The 17,632-nt window shown below is 40.4% G+C and overlaps 1 protein-coding gene across 3 annotated transcripts in view; it reads left to right on the forward strand.

Moving 5' to 3' along the window:
- EDA (ectodysplasin A) overlaps nt 1-17,632 on the forward strand; it is a 354,857-nt gene that overhangs the window by 248,377 nt on the left and 88,848 nt on the right. For all 3 annotated transcript variants that reach the window (XM_075322754.1, XM_075322755.1, XM_075322756.1), the window contains exon 3: nt 16,784-16,813. In XM_075322754.1, coding sequence (XP_075178869.1) covers nt 16,784-16,813 — 30 coding nt within the window. The remainder of the gene's footprint in view (nt 1-16,783; nt 16,814-17,632) is intronic.

The following is a 17,632-nucleotide window of genomic DNA, read 5'->3' on the forward strand; positions in this document are numbered from 1 at the left end:
ATCAGAACCCCCTCTACGTCATCAATAGGTCCCAATTGTTGCCCTGGCAACCCAAGTTCAAATTGCGACCTCCAGGTTTTCTGGCTATGGTGGCCTCTTAGACCATGCCAAGAGCTTAGTCTAAAGGGTGCTTTACACGCTGCGACATCGCTAACGATATATCGTGGGGGTCATGTCATTAGTGACGCACATCCGGCACCGTTAGCGACATCACAGTGTGTGACACCAAGGAGCAACGTGCAACGTTCACAAAAACGTCTAAAATCGTTGATCATTGACACGTCGCTCCTTTTCCAAATATTGTTGGTGGTGCATGCCGCTGGTTGTTCATCGCTCCTGCGGCGTCACACATCGCTATGTGTGACACCGCAGGAACGACGAACATCTCCTTACCTGCGTCCACCGGCAATGAGGAAGGAAGGAGGTGGGCGGCATGTTGCGGCCACTCATCTCCGCCCCTCCTCTGCTATTGGGCGGCTGCTTAGTGATGCCGCAGTGACGTCGCTATGACGCCAAACACACCTCCCCCTTGAAGGAGGCATTGTTTGGCGGTCACAGCAACGTCGCTGTAAAGGTATGCGCGTGTGACGCTGCCGTAGCCATAATGTTTGCTACGGCAACGATCACCAAATGTCGCACAAACGACGGGGGCGGGTGCCATCGCGCACGACATCGCTAGCAAATGCTAGCGATGTCGCAGCATGTAAAACACCCTTTAGAAGCGATCTTTCTGTGTATTACTGTCAAGTAAAATGACAATCTATTATACCTACAATCAGACTAATAAAAGTTAAGGACCCCTATAAGGACTAAGTAAAAAAGTGAAAAAAAAAATTATAATATAAAAAAAATCTGCATTTAAAGAAAAGAAAATCTATTATACCAATAAATCCGTATATTTATGTTAAAATAAACAACAAAAGTGCACAGATTTGGTATTGTCATGTCCTGAACAACCTGATCTATATAACTTATAATAGTTAACCCCTTCAGTGAACACAGTAAAGACAAAAAAAGTAGCAAAAACCCTCTTTCGTCACATCTGACAAAATGGAATAAAATGCAGTCAAAAAGTCATGTAAATTAAAATGGTATCACTAAAAAATGTCATCTTGTCCTGCAAAAAACAAGCCTTCATACAGATCCAGCAGTGAAAAAATAAAAAAAGCTATATCTTTCAGAATATAGCTATGCAAAAACTTTTTTTTCTCAAATTGTTTTTATTGTGTAAAAGCTGCAAAACATTAAAAGAAAAACATGATATTGCTGTAATTGTACTGTCCCAAAAAATAAAACTTATCACTTTTATGAACGGTGTAAAAAAAAAACAAATACAATTTTTGACTTGCTGCTTCTCCTTGATTCTGCCTCACAAAAAGCAGAATCGAAAGCAATCAAAAAATGTTATGTGGCCCCAAATATACAGGCACTACAAGGACTTATTTGCCATTTTAATTCAGCAAAATTCACTGTGTTTTACTCTATGGGTGTTTTCCAAAATTGTCACTACTCTCGTAGATGAATTCCCAGAGGGCTGTAATTTCCAAATTGTGGTTATTTGAGGAGGTTTCTGCTGTCCTGACACTTAGGGGCTCTGCAAATAGAGTCTGAAAACTATTCTAGGAAAATCTGTGCTCCAAAAGTCAAATGGCGCTTCTTCCCTCCTGAGCCCTGCGGTTTTACCAAACAGTACTGTACGGTCACACGTGGGATATTGCCATGTTTAGGAGAAATTGTGTACCACCTTTTAGGGACTTTTTACTTATTACCCTTGTGAAAATTGGATATCTTGGCTAAAACTACATTTTGGTGGTAAAAATGTTAAATATGTTTTTTCTTCACCATCCAATAGTATAACATTTTGTGACATACCTATGGTGTCAATATGCTCACTTCACCCCTAGATGAATTCATTTAGTGATGTAGTTTGTAAAATGGGGTCACTTGTTGGGGAGGTCTGCTTTTCTGGCATGTCAGGCGCTTTGCCAATGTGACATGGCACTTCCAAACCATTCCAACTAAATATGAGCTCCAATTTTTCGACCATATGTGGGGTATTGGCGAACTCTAGAGAAATTGTGTAACAAATTGTATGGTACTTTTTCTCCTATTACCCTCTTTAAAATTAAAACTTGAGGGCCAAAGCAAAATTTTAGTGGCAAAAATGGTAAGTATCTATTTTCACAGCCCAATGTTTTACAATTCTGTGAATCACCTGGGGTTTAAAATTGCTCACTACAGCAATAGATGAATTGCTTGAGCAGTGTAGTATCCAGAATGGGGTCACGTATGGGGGGGGTTCTGCTTTTTTTGGCATGTCAGGGAATATTCAAATGTAACTTGACATCTGCAATTTATTGGAGACAAAATTGTGCTCTAAAATTCAAATGGCGCTCCTTCTTTCCGAGCCATGCCATGTGCCCAAACAGTAGTTGTCCATCCCATATGGGGTATCGATGTTCTCAGGAGAAACCGCACAAAAATGTGGTTCAACTTCTCACATTACACTTGTGGAAATGAAAAACTTAGGGTTAAAGTAACATTTTGTGACGCACCTGTGAGTTCAAGGTGCTCACCACACATGTATGTAAATTCCTTGAGTGTGGTTTCCAAAATGGGATAATTTGTTGGGGGTTTTCACTGTTTAAGCATATCAGGGGCTCTCTAAACACGACATGGTGTTCCCTTCTGAGCCCTGCTGTGCACCCACACACTAGTTTTCCACCACATATTAGTTATCAGTGTACTGGGGAGAAATTGCACAAGAAATTGTATGGTGGATTATCGCCTGTCACCCTTGTGAAAATTAAAAATTTAATGCTAAAACATTTTTGTAAGGAAAATGTGATTTCTTCCTTTCAAAGCTCAAAGTAATAAAATTCTGTAAAATCTGTGAAGCACCTGTGGTTTCAAGGCACTCACCACACATCTAGATAAATTCCTTGAGGCGTGTCGTTTCCAAAATGGGATGACTTGTGGGAGATTTCCACTATTTAAGCACATCAAGAGCTCTACAAACACGATATAGCGTCCGCTATAGATTCCAGCCAATTTTACGTTCCAAAGTCAAATGGCACTCCTTCCCTTTACGAGCTATGTGTGGTCCCTAAAATAAATTTGGTTTGGTAAAATTTGTTGGAAAAATTAGAAATTCCTGGTAATCTTTTAATCCTTCTAGCTTCCTTCAAAAATGTTTAAAAAATGATTGTTATGTAAAGTAGACATGTGGAAACATTGTTTATTAATTTTGTGACATAAGACCCTGGTTTAAGGGCATAAAAACTGAAAGTTTGATAATTATCACCAAAATTCCAATATTTTCACCCATAAGCGTAAAAAAAATTTTACCTAAATTTACTACTGCCATGAAGTAAAATATATCATGAAAAAAACCCAATGTCAGAATCACGGAGATCCGTTGAAGCGTCCCAGAGTTATTACCATATTTTTCGCTTTATAAGACGCACTTTTGTTCCCCCACATTTTGGGGAAAAGTAAGGGGTGCGTCTTATAAGCCGAATACACGTGTGTGTGTGTGTGTGTGTGTGTGTGTATACAGTGCCTACAAGTAGTATTCAACCCCCTGCAGATTTAGCAGGTTTGATAAGATGCAAATAAGTTAGAGCCTGCAAACTTCAAACAAGAGCAGGATTTATTAACAGATGCATAAATCTTACAAACCAACAAGTTATGTTGCTCAGTTAAATTTTAATACATTTTCAACATAAAAGTGTGGGTCAATTATTATTCAACCCCTAGGTTTAATATTTTGTGGAATAACCCTTGTTTGCAATTACAGCTAATAATCGTCTTTTATAAGACCTGATCAGGCCGGCACAGGTGTCTGGAGTTATCTTGGCCCACTCCTCCATGCAGATCTTCTCCAAGTTATCTAGGTTCTTTGGGTGTCTCATGTGGACTTTAATCTTGAGCTCCTTCCACAAGTTTTCAATTGGGTTAAGGTCAGGAGACTGACTAGGCCACTGCAACACCTTGATTTTTTCCCTCTTGAACCAGGCCTTGGTTTTCTTGGCTGTGTGCTTTGGGTCGTTGTCTTGTTGGAAGATGAAATGACAACCCATCTGAAGATCCTTGATGGAGGAGTGGAGGTTCTTGGCCAAAATCTCCAGGTAGGCCATGCTATCCATCTTCCCATGGATGCGGACCAGATGGCCAGGCCCCTTGGCTGAGAAACAGCCCCACAGCATGATGCTGCCACCACCATGCTTGACTGTAGGGATGGTATTCTTGGGGTCGTATGCAGTGCCATCCAGTCTCCAAACGTCATGTGTGTGGTTGGCATCAAAGATCTCGATCTTGGTCTCATCATACCAGAGAACCTTGAACCAGTCTGTCTCAGAGTCCTCCAAGTGATCATGAGCAAACTGTAGACGAGCCTTGACATGACGCTTTGAAAGTAAAGGTACCTTACGGGCTCGTCTGGAACGGAGACCATTGCGGTGGAGTACGTTACTTATGGTATTGACTGAAACCAATGTCCCCACTGCCATGAGATCTTTCCGGAGCTCCTTCCTTGTTGTCCTTGGGTTAGCCTTGACTCTTCGTACAAGCCTGGCCTCGGCACGGGTGGAAACTTTCAAAGGCTGTCCAGGCCGTGGAAGGCTAACAGTAGTTCCATAAGCCTTCCACTTCCGGATGATGCTCCCAACAGTGGAGACAGGTAGGCCCAACTCCTTGGAAAGGGTTTTGTACCCCTTGCCAGCCTTGTGACCCTCCACGATCTTGTCTCTGATGGCCTTGGAATGCTCCTTTGTCTTTCCCATGTTGACCAAGTATGAGTGCTGTTCACAAGTTTGGGGAGGGTCTTAATTAGTCAGAAAAGGCTGGAAAAAGAGATAATTAATCCAAACATGTGAAGCTCATTGTTTTTTGTGCCTGAAATACTTCTTAATACTTTCTGGGAACCAAACAGAATTCTGGTGGTTTGAGGGGTTGAATAATAAATGACCCTCTGAATAAACTTTTCACAATTTAAAAAAAAAAAAAAGAAATAACATTATTTTTTGCTGCAGTGCATTTCACACTTCCAGGCTGATCTACAGTCCAAATGTCACAATGCCAAGTTAATTCCGAATGTGTAAACCTGCTAAATCTGCAGGGGGTTGAATACTACTTGTAGGCACTGTGTGTGTGTATATGTATATATATATATATATATATATATATATATATATATATATATATATATATATAATATACTGCAGGGTCCAAGGGAAGTGGGGGCAGCAGCTCTGGAGCGGTGCTTGGGGCAGGTGAAAGCTGCGGGCGGCAGCGTTAGATCTCCTGCTCCCGCTCATATAATATGCACAGCCGCTGTCCATCACCATGGTGCTGAAATCGCACCGCAGTGGCGGGCTCGGAGAGCAATGCATATTATATGAGCCTGCGCCCCCTGTGATCGCACATGCCCCCCCCTATGTTAGATATGGCCCCCATGCTGCCGGTCATCCTAAAATAAAAAATCTTTACTTACCTCCTCCAGCGTTTCTCCCCGGTGTCCCTGCTTCCACTGTGATCAGGCACGCAGAGATGAGATCACTCTGCTGTGCCGATCACATGACCGGCAGCAAGAACCAGGAAGTGGAGGAACGGAAGCACGGAGGGAGACAGGAGGGAGATCAGCGCTGGAGGAGGTAAGGAAAGAGTGTTTTATTTTACTATGGGCAGCAGCATGGGGGCGATATCTAACACAGGGAAACGTGTGCAATCCATAGGGGACCATAGGCAGCACAGGGGAACGTATGCAATCCATAGGGGGCCATAGGCAGCACAGGGGAACATATGAAATCCATAGGGGGGCATAGGCAGCACAGTGTGCCAGCACAAGGGGGCTATATTCAATATAAGGGGGCCATATCCAGATTAAGGGGGCTAATTTTAGGATGGGGGGCTATGAGGGACATATACCCTATATGATTTGTTAGACGGACACTGGCATTATAAGATGGACCCCATTTAACATTAAAAAAATTCTCTTTTCCTTCACCAAATTTGGGGGTGCGTCTTATAATCAGGTGCATCTTATAAAGCGAAAAATACGGTACATCATAAAGTGACACTGGTCAGAATTGTAAAATTTTGGCCTTGTCTGGAAGGTGAAAACTGGCTGGGGGTGAAGGTGTTAATGCCAGGGATAGGGTAAGGAAAGAGGTTTCAGAGTTATGGCTGTGAAAGAATAATTCATTATAATTCCATACATCAAAATGTATCACTAGTGTTCTTTTTAAAGCTCCAATAGGGTAGATTGACATTTTAGTTAAATGAAAAGGAAAAATCCATGAGCGAAGAATCCCATGCAGGTTTGCGGAAAACTTCCCATTAATTTCAGTTTATATATTGTAAAGTGACAATCCAGCATAAATTGCCATGCTGTGGATTTCTAATCTGCATCGCCTACAATTAATTGTTTTGTGTAGAATCTGCAGACCCTACTACTTGGATACAACTAAATATACAGCATGTGTCCTGCACAGAAGGAGAAATGAAGGTATACAAACCCAACTGCATTAATACATTATTTGTACAATCTTTTTAAGATTACACAAAGTTCCCACCACAAACATTTTCCTTTAGTTTTACGCCTAGATCCCCTATAATATTTATATCAGACATATTTAAAGGTACAGCTAGTGATGTGCAAACCCACAGATATCCAAAATCGGCACATCCATCTGGATTATTTATTTATTTATTTTAAACTTGGTTTGGGCCCGGAATTGGTAAATGGTAAATTGGTGGTAGAAAGGGCTAGGGGGGTTAGAGCAGGTGCGTTATACTTACCAGTCTCCGTGCGGCTGTAACACGACTTCCAGGGCCGCTCATTACCCTCATGCATATTACCTGCTTCCCTTGCCTACCGACAGTCCCAATGTCTGTGATTAATTGCAGTCAGACCACACCTTGACCCTGTGTGACAGCACGTCTGACTGCTTGGAATCACAGGCGCTGTGTTCATCCCTATAGTGTAAAAATAAGTAAATAAAGAAAATTATGATACTCAGCACATCTATAGTATATGGCTACAGGCTGCAGCCTCGAGCCATGTGCTTGTCATGGCTGTGTATCAAAATAAGAGGGACCGCATTCAGTTTTTTTGTTTTTTTTTTATAATTTAAATAAATAATTTAAAACAACAGCATGCGGTCCCTCCCAATTTTGATACCCAGCCATAATAAAGCAGACAGCTGGGGGCTGCTATTCTCAGGATGCGGAGGCCTATGGTTATTGCCCCCCCCCATCCCCCCAGCAGGGCTGTGGAGTCGGTAAACCAAACCTGCGACTCCGACTTCTCAATTTCCCTTGCACCGACTCCACGACTCAGACTCCCACATATATTGCTTATTTTTAAATGAAAAATTTATTGTAGGACAATGTGAACATCAGACATTTAATCAGTTGTATGGTACAGTAATCAAGATATTTAAATAGAACATAAAATATATTTCTTGGAATACAACTTTAGAACACAACAAACTAATAAATTGTAAATATGTAATACCCTATGTAATATATATATATATATATGTATGTGTGTGTGTATTGTGTATATAATATATAACACTGTGTAATAAACTATGTAAGTGGCAAAAACAGTTTTCAACAAAAATATACTAAATAACATTTGTGCAGTCTATGACTTTGTTCTAAGAAATAGAATTGCCTCAATCAGATCCTCCTTCATAGATGACCTCAAATCTGACCTAATAATTTTAAGGCTAGAGAACAACCTCTCTACAGTAACTTGGGTTGGAGGCAAAGCCGTAACCACATGGGCAACATCTCTAACAATTTCCAGGTATAAAGGAACTGCCTCATGCACAGTCAGTTTTGATGAACTGTTTAATTTTCTATTTCTTTGAGAGCAAGTGAAAAATGTTACTGAAATCTGGTCAATCTGCTTGCTATTAGGAGATGGAATGAAATATGTTTGCTTGCGGCAACGCTTTGCCTGCTCCATGTCATCCAAATACTTGTCAAAATTAACCCCTTTAGCCCCCGGGCACTTTCCGTTTTTGCGTCTTTGTTTTTTGATCCCCTTCTTCTGAGAGGCGTAACGTTTTTATTTTTCCATCAATCTTGCCATATGAGGGCTTGTTTTTTGCGGGACGAGTTGTACTTTTAAATGACACAATATGTTTTACCATATAGTGTACTGGAAAACGGCAAAAAAATTCCAAGTGCGGAAAAATTGCAAAAAAAGTGTGATTGTACAATAGGTTTTGGGATATTTTATTCATTGTGTTCACTAAATGGTAAAACTGAGGTATCTATGTGATGCCTCAGGTCAGTGCGAGTTTGTAGACACCAAACATGTATAGGTTTACTTGAATCTAAGGGGTTAAAAAAATTCACAAGCTTGTCCAAAAAAAGTGGCGCACGTTTTGCGCCATTTTCCAAAACCCGTAGCGTTCTCATTTTTCGGGATCTGAGGCTCAGTGATGGCTTATTTTTTGTGTCTTGACCTGACGTTTTTAACGGTACCATTTTTGCGCAGATGCTACGTTTTGATCGCCTGTTATTGCATTTTGCGCAAAATTTGCGGCGAACAAAAAACGTAATTTTGGCGTTTGGAATTTTTTTGACGCTACGCCATTTACTGATCAGATTCATTGATTTTATATTTTGATAGATCGGGCATTTCTGAACACGGCAATACCAAATATGTGTGTATTTTTTATTTTTTTAACCCTTTTTTCAATTGGGTGAAAGGGGGGTGATTTGAACTTTTAGGTTTTTTTATTTTTTTTTAATTTTTTAAAACTTTTTTTTACTTTTTTTTTTATTTTACTAGTCCCCCTAGGGGGCTATAGCGATCAGCAATCCGATCGCTCTGCACTATCTGCAGATCTCAGCTACAGAGCTGAGAACTGCAGATTTGCTGCTTTACTTTCAATGCCGGCTGTATTCCAGCATTGAGAGGAAGTGAGTCATGTTAGCTACAGGCGTCATCACATGACCCTGTGCTACCATGGCAACCACCAAAAGTCACGTGATCATGTCACGTGACTTCCGGTGGGGGCGGGGTAAGTGACTGTCATGGCGGCGCCCATATACATATCGCTGCCAGATTTTGGCAGTGAAATGTAAGGGGTTAATGGCCGCGGGTGGAAGAGATTCCACCCGCGGCTAGCAGGCACACATGTCAGCTGTTGATAACAGCTGATATGTGCGCGGATCGCCGCAGGGGGCGGGGCTTACCGGCACACGATCCATGACGTACCCAGTACGTCATGGGTCGTTAAGGGGTTAAACTCCTCATCTGATGAGGATGAAGATATGGCAGCAGTAGCACTGTCAGGACCCAAGTCCTCTTGCATCTGGCAGTCCTGTATGTAGGCCACTTATCCTAACTGTTATTTCAGTCAGAGGTTCTTTTCCTTTAGTAAGCTGTTGATCATAAAGCAGTATACGATGACTTGGGTCCACATAAACAGCTGCCAGAAGAATTTTATTTTCCAATAGCTGTGTCTCTCTCCGTTTCATTGAAGCAGAAATGCCATCTGCGATTAAACCTCCTCTTTGGGACAGGCAAAATAGCAAGTTCTTCCACTCCCTTATAAAAATGCCCGAAGTTAAATCCTCAGCTTGTAATTTTTTAGTCACGGTAAATGGGTGATAAAGCAATTCCTTCAATTCAGCCACCTGTGTCCATTGACCTTCACTTATTGTTACCTGAGGGTTCGCCATATCTATAAGAAACAATTTTAGTTCAAGCAATTGCACAATCATAAAATAAGTGCTGCCCCACCGAGTGGCTTGATCGACAGTTGCCTTTTTCCCAGCACGTCTCTTCAAGATGGAATCAATTTTAGGGGTTCTGGCGGCAATAACCAATTTCCTCACTTTTCCAATCACATTTCCAGCATGTCCCTCTTGCAGACTCTCTCTTATTGCCAACTGCAGTGTGTGCACAACACAGCGTATGTGATGAATATGAAAGTGTTTTGAAAGAGCTTCAACAAGATCATCTAATTCTAAAGTATCATTTTGCTGTTCTTCTGTTGTGCTTTCTGCTTGTTCCTCAGTTACATGAGCAGCACTGTGGCCTTCCATCTCAAAAATACTGAATCCTAAATTTATTTCTAGCTGTTGTTCATTACTCTCATTCATCAGTTTAATTCTACTTATCATGTTTGAAGCATTGCCCGTTACAATAGCAAGAACCTGTTCTTTTTTGAGTTCATATTCTTGCAGAACTTTTTCCACTAAGGCCTGGAGAAACTGGCTGCTGTGATCAGCTTTAGTATCTTTTACTGCCAGTGTCTTAAGGTGGCTTTACACACTGCAACATCGCAAACGACATCGCTGTAACGTCACCGGTTTTGTGACGTTACAGCGACCTCCCCAGCGACATTGCAGTGTGTGAAACACATCAGCGACCTGGCCCCTGCTGTGAAGTTGTGATCGCTACAAATCGTTCAGGACCATTCTTAGGTACTTTGTTTCCCGCTGTGCATCATGCATCGCTAGAAAGTTTCAGTGTGTAAAGGGGACTTTACAGCGACTTCCCTTTCAAAAAGCAGCTTTGACACGTCCCCAACAACCAGCTAGGTCGCTCTGCAGGTCCGGATCGCTGTTGCGTCGTTGGCCAGGTCTGCCTGTTTGACAGCTCACCAGAGACTTTGTAGCGATCCCGGCCAGGTTGGGATCGCTAGAAAGTTTCAGTGTGTAAACCCAGCTTTAGTAACAATTTCTTTCTTGTCACAAACATATCGAACATTGATGGCAAAATAGTTCACTCTGTGACGTGTGCAGGCATCCATTTTAAGAAATATGAAGCATCTTTTGAGAGTCTTTTTAAGATCTTCCTTTTGTTTAAGGGCTTCTTCAAGTTCAATCACTAATTTTCTAATACTTTCTCTTTCCAGAGAAACACCAGGTTTGCGGGCCATTTCTCCATTAGGAGCTGTAAAAGCTGGTTGTGCAAATAACGACAATGGTACACCATCCTTCACAACAAGCTGTATGAGCTGTCTTTTAAACATATCTGCTGTCATTGTTACAGTAACTTTGTCACTTACAAAATATCTTGTTAATGATGTTTGAGATGCTGTTTCCTCCACCTTTGGCAGGAAGTGTTGGGCACTGGTTTCTTGGTGCTGCTGTTATCTTTCTCAGTCACAGCTTTGAAAACTTCTGGGTAGAAGCGTTGTAAATGTCTTCTTAGATTGGAAGCTCTTGTAGGAGCATTTTTATCACTGCCTGAGTATGCACTGATTTTGGCATCACAGTATTTGTTTTCATCTGGGTCACTTGTCATACATTGACACAAAATATTTTTCATCTTGAGTCACTGTGAAATGCTCAAATACATCCTACTTCATAGGGAGCTTGTTAGAGATTTTGTAATCATATAAATTCACTCTCAAAATAATTTTGTCCTATAAAAAAATAATGTATATTATAATTCCAGCAACAACAGGGAACCATGTACAGTGGGAAAAATAAGTATTTGATACAATGACAATTTTGAAAGTTTTCCCACCTACAAAGAATGGAGAGGTCTGTAATTGTACACTTCACCTGTGAGAGACAGAATCTAAAAAAATCCTATAAATATTTGCATTTTATTGCATCAAAAAATCCGTATTTGATACAATAGAAAAACATAACTTAATATTTGGTACAGAAACCATTGTTTGCAATTATATGGGTCAGACGTTTCCTGTAGATTGTTTCTCAGTTGAAGTGTACATAAGTTAAACATTTCAGACCTCTCCATTCTTTGTAGGTGGGAATCTACAGTATATCAAATACTTATTTTCCCCACTGTATAATTTTAGAAATAAAACAAACTTTGCATGAATCAATAGTACACTTCACTGGTGCTCAAGTGCAACACAGACTTATCTCAGCTCAGACAAAGCCTAGACCCACAGGCTTACATATATTCACACATAGCGTTTTTGCTGCGTTTTTTTTGCAGTGAAATACAGTGACTCTGGGCATCCCAGCAAAGTCAATGGGTTTCAAGATATGACATTCAGACACATTGTTTTGTTAGGATCCGTTTTTGGGCTTAAAACCAAATCCTCACAAAGAATGAGCAGTCAGTTTCTGGTCTTTTTCTAATCTCCTTTTGCTATTAAAAACATTATCTATGAGCTCAAAAACCTTTTAAGGTGATGCGGTTTTTTAAAAAGCTGATCTGCTTTTGCAGCTGAAAAACGTATCCTCAAAACCGCAGCAAAAACGCTGTGTGTGAATGTAGCCTTAGATCAGGAATAGAACAGCCATTTATAAGACATTTCATAACTTTCTCAAATTCATATGAAAAAATATTCAGCACATTCTGCATTGCACTACTGTCCCCAATTTATTATATATTTTAGGAGTCGGAGTCAGTCCATTTTATACAGACCCTGACTCCACCAAAATGAGCTCCGACTCCACGACTCCGACTCCACAGCCCTGCCCCCCAGCCTAGAAATAGCAGCCTACAGTCACCGAGAATTGTCGCATCCATTAGATGTCACAATTCCGGCACTTTACCTGGCTCATCCTGATTGCCCTGGTGCGGTGGCAATCTGGGTAATATCAGGGGTTAATGACAGCTCACAGCTGCCACTCAGCCCTAGATTAGTAATGGGAAGCGTCTATGAGACCCTCCCATTACTAATCTATAAATGAAAAGACATAAACACAAAAAAATCCTTTATTTTAAATAAAATACAAAAAAAACACTTTTTCATCCCTTTATTAACCCCAAACATCTAGTTTCGACGAGGTTCCACGACGATTCCAGCTCTGCTACATACATACTGAAGTTACACCGCACAAGTACAGAATATGTCAGCACTTTGTAGCTTCAGGCAGAGACAGACTGAACCGCAGATATTAGCTGTGACATCGCTCAATTTATTTGCATTCACAGCTGGAGGTTTCCACGATACCACACCTGTGTCCGCAGGTAAACTGACCTCAGGGGACCTCATTGAACTTGTTGACCTCACCTCAGATGAAAAAATTATCAGTGACCAATATATTTGCCCTTTTTGCAATAACGGCCATAAGCCTTCCATCCATGGAGTCTGTCACTTTCTTAATCTGTTGAAAATCATCTTTTTGGGCAATGCCAACCACAGCCTCCAAGATACTGTTCAGAGAGGTGACTGTTTTCTTTCAACATCATTTTTTTTTGTTTAGGATGAGCACACAAGTTCTCAGTATGTTTCAGGTAATGTTTTCATTATTCTTTCATTTTTAAGGCCTGTACTGGCATCCAAGTAGGGAAGACTTTGATACTTCCTATGGATCTTTGTGCTGAAAGATGCAGACTTTTTCCTGTACCACTGCTTGAAAACAGTGTTTTATAAAAACTAACAGTAGGTTTGAAAGTTGATTTTGAGTTCATCTTTAACCCGAAAAGGTCCAACTATTTCATCTTTAACCCTCTTTCTGACATCCGCCATACATGTACAGCGCAAGTCGGTAGTGGGTTTATGGAGTTGGCTCATACTGGTGAGTCCACCACATAACTGGTCAGTAATGGCTGTGTATTACAGCCAGAACGTGCCTCTAAAAACCTACTTACCGGTTAAAAACTGTTGTCAAACTCTAACAGCAGCATTAACAGCGTGCCAGCATGGGGGAACGTCATTTTATGAAGCCATTGGCACCCCTGTGCAGTTAAGGCACTGATGGGTTGCAATGACAGTCAGGTGTCTGCTGAAGACCTCCATACTTTTCATTACAGAGCTTCTTCGAAACCCTGCTTGTGTGGCCAGCTTTAAAGGAGACTGTGATTTTTAATAGATACAGCAATACTGTACAAGCAATCAGACCATAGCAGGTTCCTAAAGGAACTAATAAATGCAATGAAAAGGTTTTAAAAATCTGAAAAAAATAAACATAAGTTAAAATTCCCCTCTTTTCTCTCATTAAAAATAAATATAACAAAAAAAAATAAACATATGTGGTATCACCAGGCACAGGTAAAGAAAACCAATTTATCAAAATATATCCATCCATAGTTAACCTGATCAGTAAGCAAAAAATCCCCCAAGAAATTCCAAAATTGATTTTTTTTTTGGGGGGGTCGCTGCAATACCTCAAAAAAGACTAGAAATTATCAAAATATCATATCTATCCCAAAATGAAATCATTAAAAATGTACACTTGCCCATCCGGGCTGTGATGCGCTCGGATGGTCAGAGGAGCACATCTTTTAAAAGATGTGCTCCTCTGACCATCCGAGTGCATCACAGCCCGGACCAGACCCTGATCAGAGGACAATAAAACTTTCACACTGAACTGCAGCAAAATTTATGGCCACAACAGTTAGCCCCCTGCCATAGAGATAGTTCTGTGTTATATAACTTGTTTTTTGTTTGTTTTTTTTACTGCACTATTCTAAGTCCTGTTGTGTATAAATATGTGACTCTTCAGATTTTGTGTTATACCATGCCTGATGAAGAGACCTGAGTAGTCTCGAAAGCTTGCAATTATTACCATCTTTTCAGTTAGCCATTAAAAGGTATCAACCACTGAGGATTCTCAGTTCTTTTAAACAATTTTTTTATCTCTACTGGCTAACACGGTACAAAGATATATTTTACTTGTATCAACACAATGGTTCATGAAAGTTTGTAAATCCTTTAGTTTTCAAAATTTTTCCATAACTATGACCTAAAATGACCAACATCAGATTATCACACGTGAAGAGAATCACATAAAACAAAATAGTCGCAAATGATAGATTATTTTTTAAATAAAGAAAATGAACAAATGAAATAATGTCACCTAGCTGTGAGTGACTAGTATGTGATCGTTTAGAATTAGCAGATCATTTGAAGGTGAAATGAAAGTCTGCTGTTTTCTACCAACGGGATGACAATCGGGTGAGAGTGTGTGACCTGTTCTATTTAAAGAGTAGGGGTTTGTCAATGTCTGATATTCAAAACATTTGTTTGTGAAAGTTGATCATGGCACAAGCAAAGAGATTTCAGAGTCCTCAGAAAATGAGATATTTATATTTATAGTGTTAGAGAACATTGCTAACCAATCACTATAGAGTTTGAACTCCACAAATTCACATTCAGACAGATTGTGTACAAATGGAGGAATTAAGACCATAATTACCCTCCTAATGAAAGGTAAACGAAAAAGGATCATTCAAAAAGCAAGGCTCAAAATAGTCCACGAGGTCACAAAGGAACCTAATTTAACTCCTAAGTAACTAAAGGGCTCTCACTGTAGCTAATGTTAATGTTCACTATCAGGGGGACACTGAACAACAATGGTGTGCGTGACCGGATTGCAAGGAGAAACATACTGCATTGTAAGGACCTGAAGCGACCAATTCATGAAAGGAAAACATAGTTGAAGCTATTTTGTTGGAAGAAATGGGCTAAAATTCCTCCATGCTGATGTGCTATACTAATCCATTACCTGCAATGTTTAGCTGCAGTTATATCTGCACAAGGGGGTCACACCAGACACTGAAAGCACAGCTTCACATGCTTGTGCCACTCACAGACGTGATGGACCCTTTTACTCAATAATAAAATGATAGTCTAATATTTGATGCATTTGTTTGATTTGATTCTCCTTATCTACTTTGAGGACTTGTCTGAAAATTTGATGTGGTTTTAGGTCAAATTTATGCAGAAATATGGAAAGTTCTATAGAGCTGACAAACTGTTACACACCACTGTACAATGGAGACCTTGCTTATGCCGTCTCCTCTGAATAGTTCATATTAGGATTTGCCTGGTGCTGAAATCATTAAAATTCTGCCTCTAAATGGCCTCATGCACTGGACCGGATCTGTTCTGCGGGTTGTACATGACTGTATTAGGAAATAGGGCATCCAGCTCAGTCTCCGTGCCTTTTCAGCCCAGTAGAGCAGGCTGCCAGGGATGTATGATGTCCTGTGATTCTACAGCACTGGCTGCCCTAATGGATGTGGAGTCTCCTGATGCATAGGAATGGGTAGCCAACAGCCAGTCAGTACTGCTGTTTTAGAAGTAGAATTGGCCATGAGAGAATTAGAAAAATTGTTTTGCACTTTCCTTTAAAATTGGAGGTCACCTCCTAAACCAACAGTCTTAATAGAGCATTGTGCAGTATCTCACCATTTCATCTGGCATGGGCTTAGTTAGGCTATCATTTTGATTTGAACAGGACACTGACCCAAAACACACCCCACCGGATTATGTTCTTTTCTTGGTGCCAAAAAAGAGACTGATGCAGTGCTGTATCCAGATAAGCTGACAGAACCTTGTCCCAAACCAAAGAACTGAAGTGTCAGAGAAAAAAAACTGACAAGTGCTTAGAATACGTAGGTACGTAGGGAGTTTTCCAAGGCATTTACATCGCTGGTGGCTATTCATGAAGTTGGGAAAGTGCCAAGAGTGTGCCACACTGCTATTAAGGCAAAGGGTGGTGACTGAGGAATGTAAAATAGCTTTCAATTCTATAACATTATTACCACTCTATTGTTTTACTTATAGGTTCCAGTGACTTTTATTATAACATATGTGACAGGCACAATAAAGAAGCTCTCTTTATATGAGCATGTGTCCAAATGTGTGACCCTTTATAAATGTATACCTCAGTCATCGTATTTGTGTCACTCTGTATGTCCTATGCCCACAGTACTACTATAACACTATATTCAGATATGAAGGTTTGCCCATGTAAATGCCCAGTCATTTCTGTAAGGTTCTTTTAATATGTATCTTTTAATACAATGTATCACACAAAGGTTGTGGTTATGAGTATTTGATGTTTCTGTGACTCATTCTTTTTCTCTTTTCAGATCCAAGTTCAGGCAGGAGCAAGAAAAAAGGTAAATGTGCTAGGAAACTGGCTCCATGCAGACATCATGAGCAAGAGCTACACATTCTGTCTGTATTGAACAAATATGTAACCAGTGTATGAAAACTACTGTTGACTTTGCCATTTAGACTATTTCATAGTATCATAGTATCATAGTTTGAAGGTTGAAGGGAGACTCTAAGTCCATCTAGTTCAACCCGTAGCCTAACATGTTGATCCAGAGGAAGGCAAAAAACCCCAATGTGGCAAACAAGTTCCAATGGGGAAAAAATGTCCTTCCTGACTCCACATCCGGCAATCAGACTAGTTCCCTGGATCAATACCCTGTCATAAAATCTAATATACATAACTGGTAATATTAAATTTTTCAAGAAAGGCATCCAGGCTCTGCTTAAATGTTAGTAGTGAATCACTCATTACAACATCATGCGGCAGAGAATTCCATAGTCTCACTGCTCGTACAGTAAAGAATCCTTGTCTGTGATTATGATTAAACCTTCTTTCCTCAAGACGTAGCGGATGCCCCCGTGTTCCAGTCGCAGGCCTAGGTGTAAATAGATCTTTGGAAAGGTCTCTGTACTGTCCCCTCATATATTTATACATTGTGATTAGATCTCCCCTAAGCCTTCGTTTTTCCAGACTAAATAACCCCAAGTTTAATAACCTGTCTTCGTATTGCAGCCCCCCCATTCCTCTAATAATCTTGGTCGCTCTTCTTTGCACCCTCTCCAGTTCAGCTATGTCCTTCTTATATATCGGTGACCAGAATTGTACACCGTATTCTACGTGCGGTCGCACTAGTGACTTGTACAGAGGTAGAACTATATTT

This window comes from Anomaloglossus baeobatrachus, chromosome 9, assembly GCF_048569485.1.
Source record: "Anomaloglossus baeobatrachus isolate aAnoBae1 chromosome 9, aAnoBae1.hap1, whole genome shotgun sequence".
NCBI lineage: Eukaryota > Metazoa > Chordata > Amphibia > Anura > Aromobatidae > Anomaloglossus > Anomaloglossus baeobatrachus.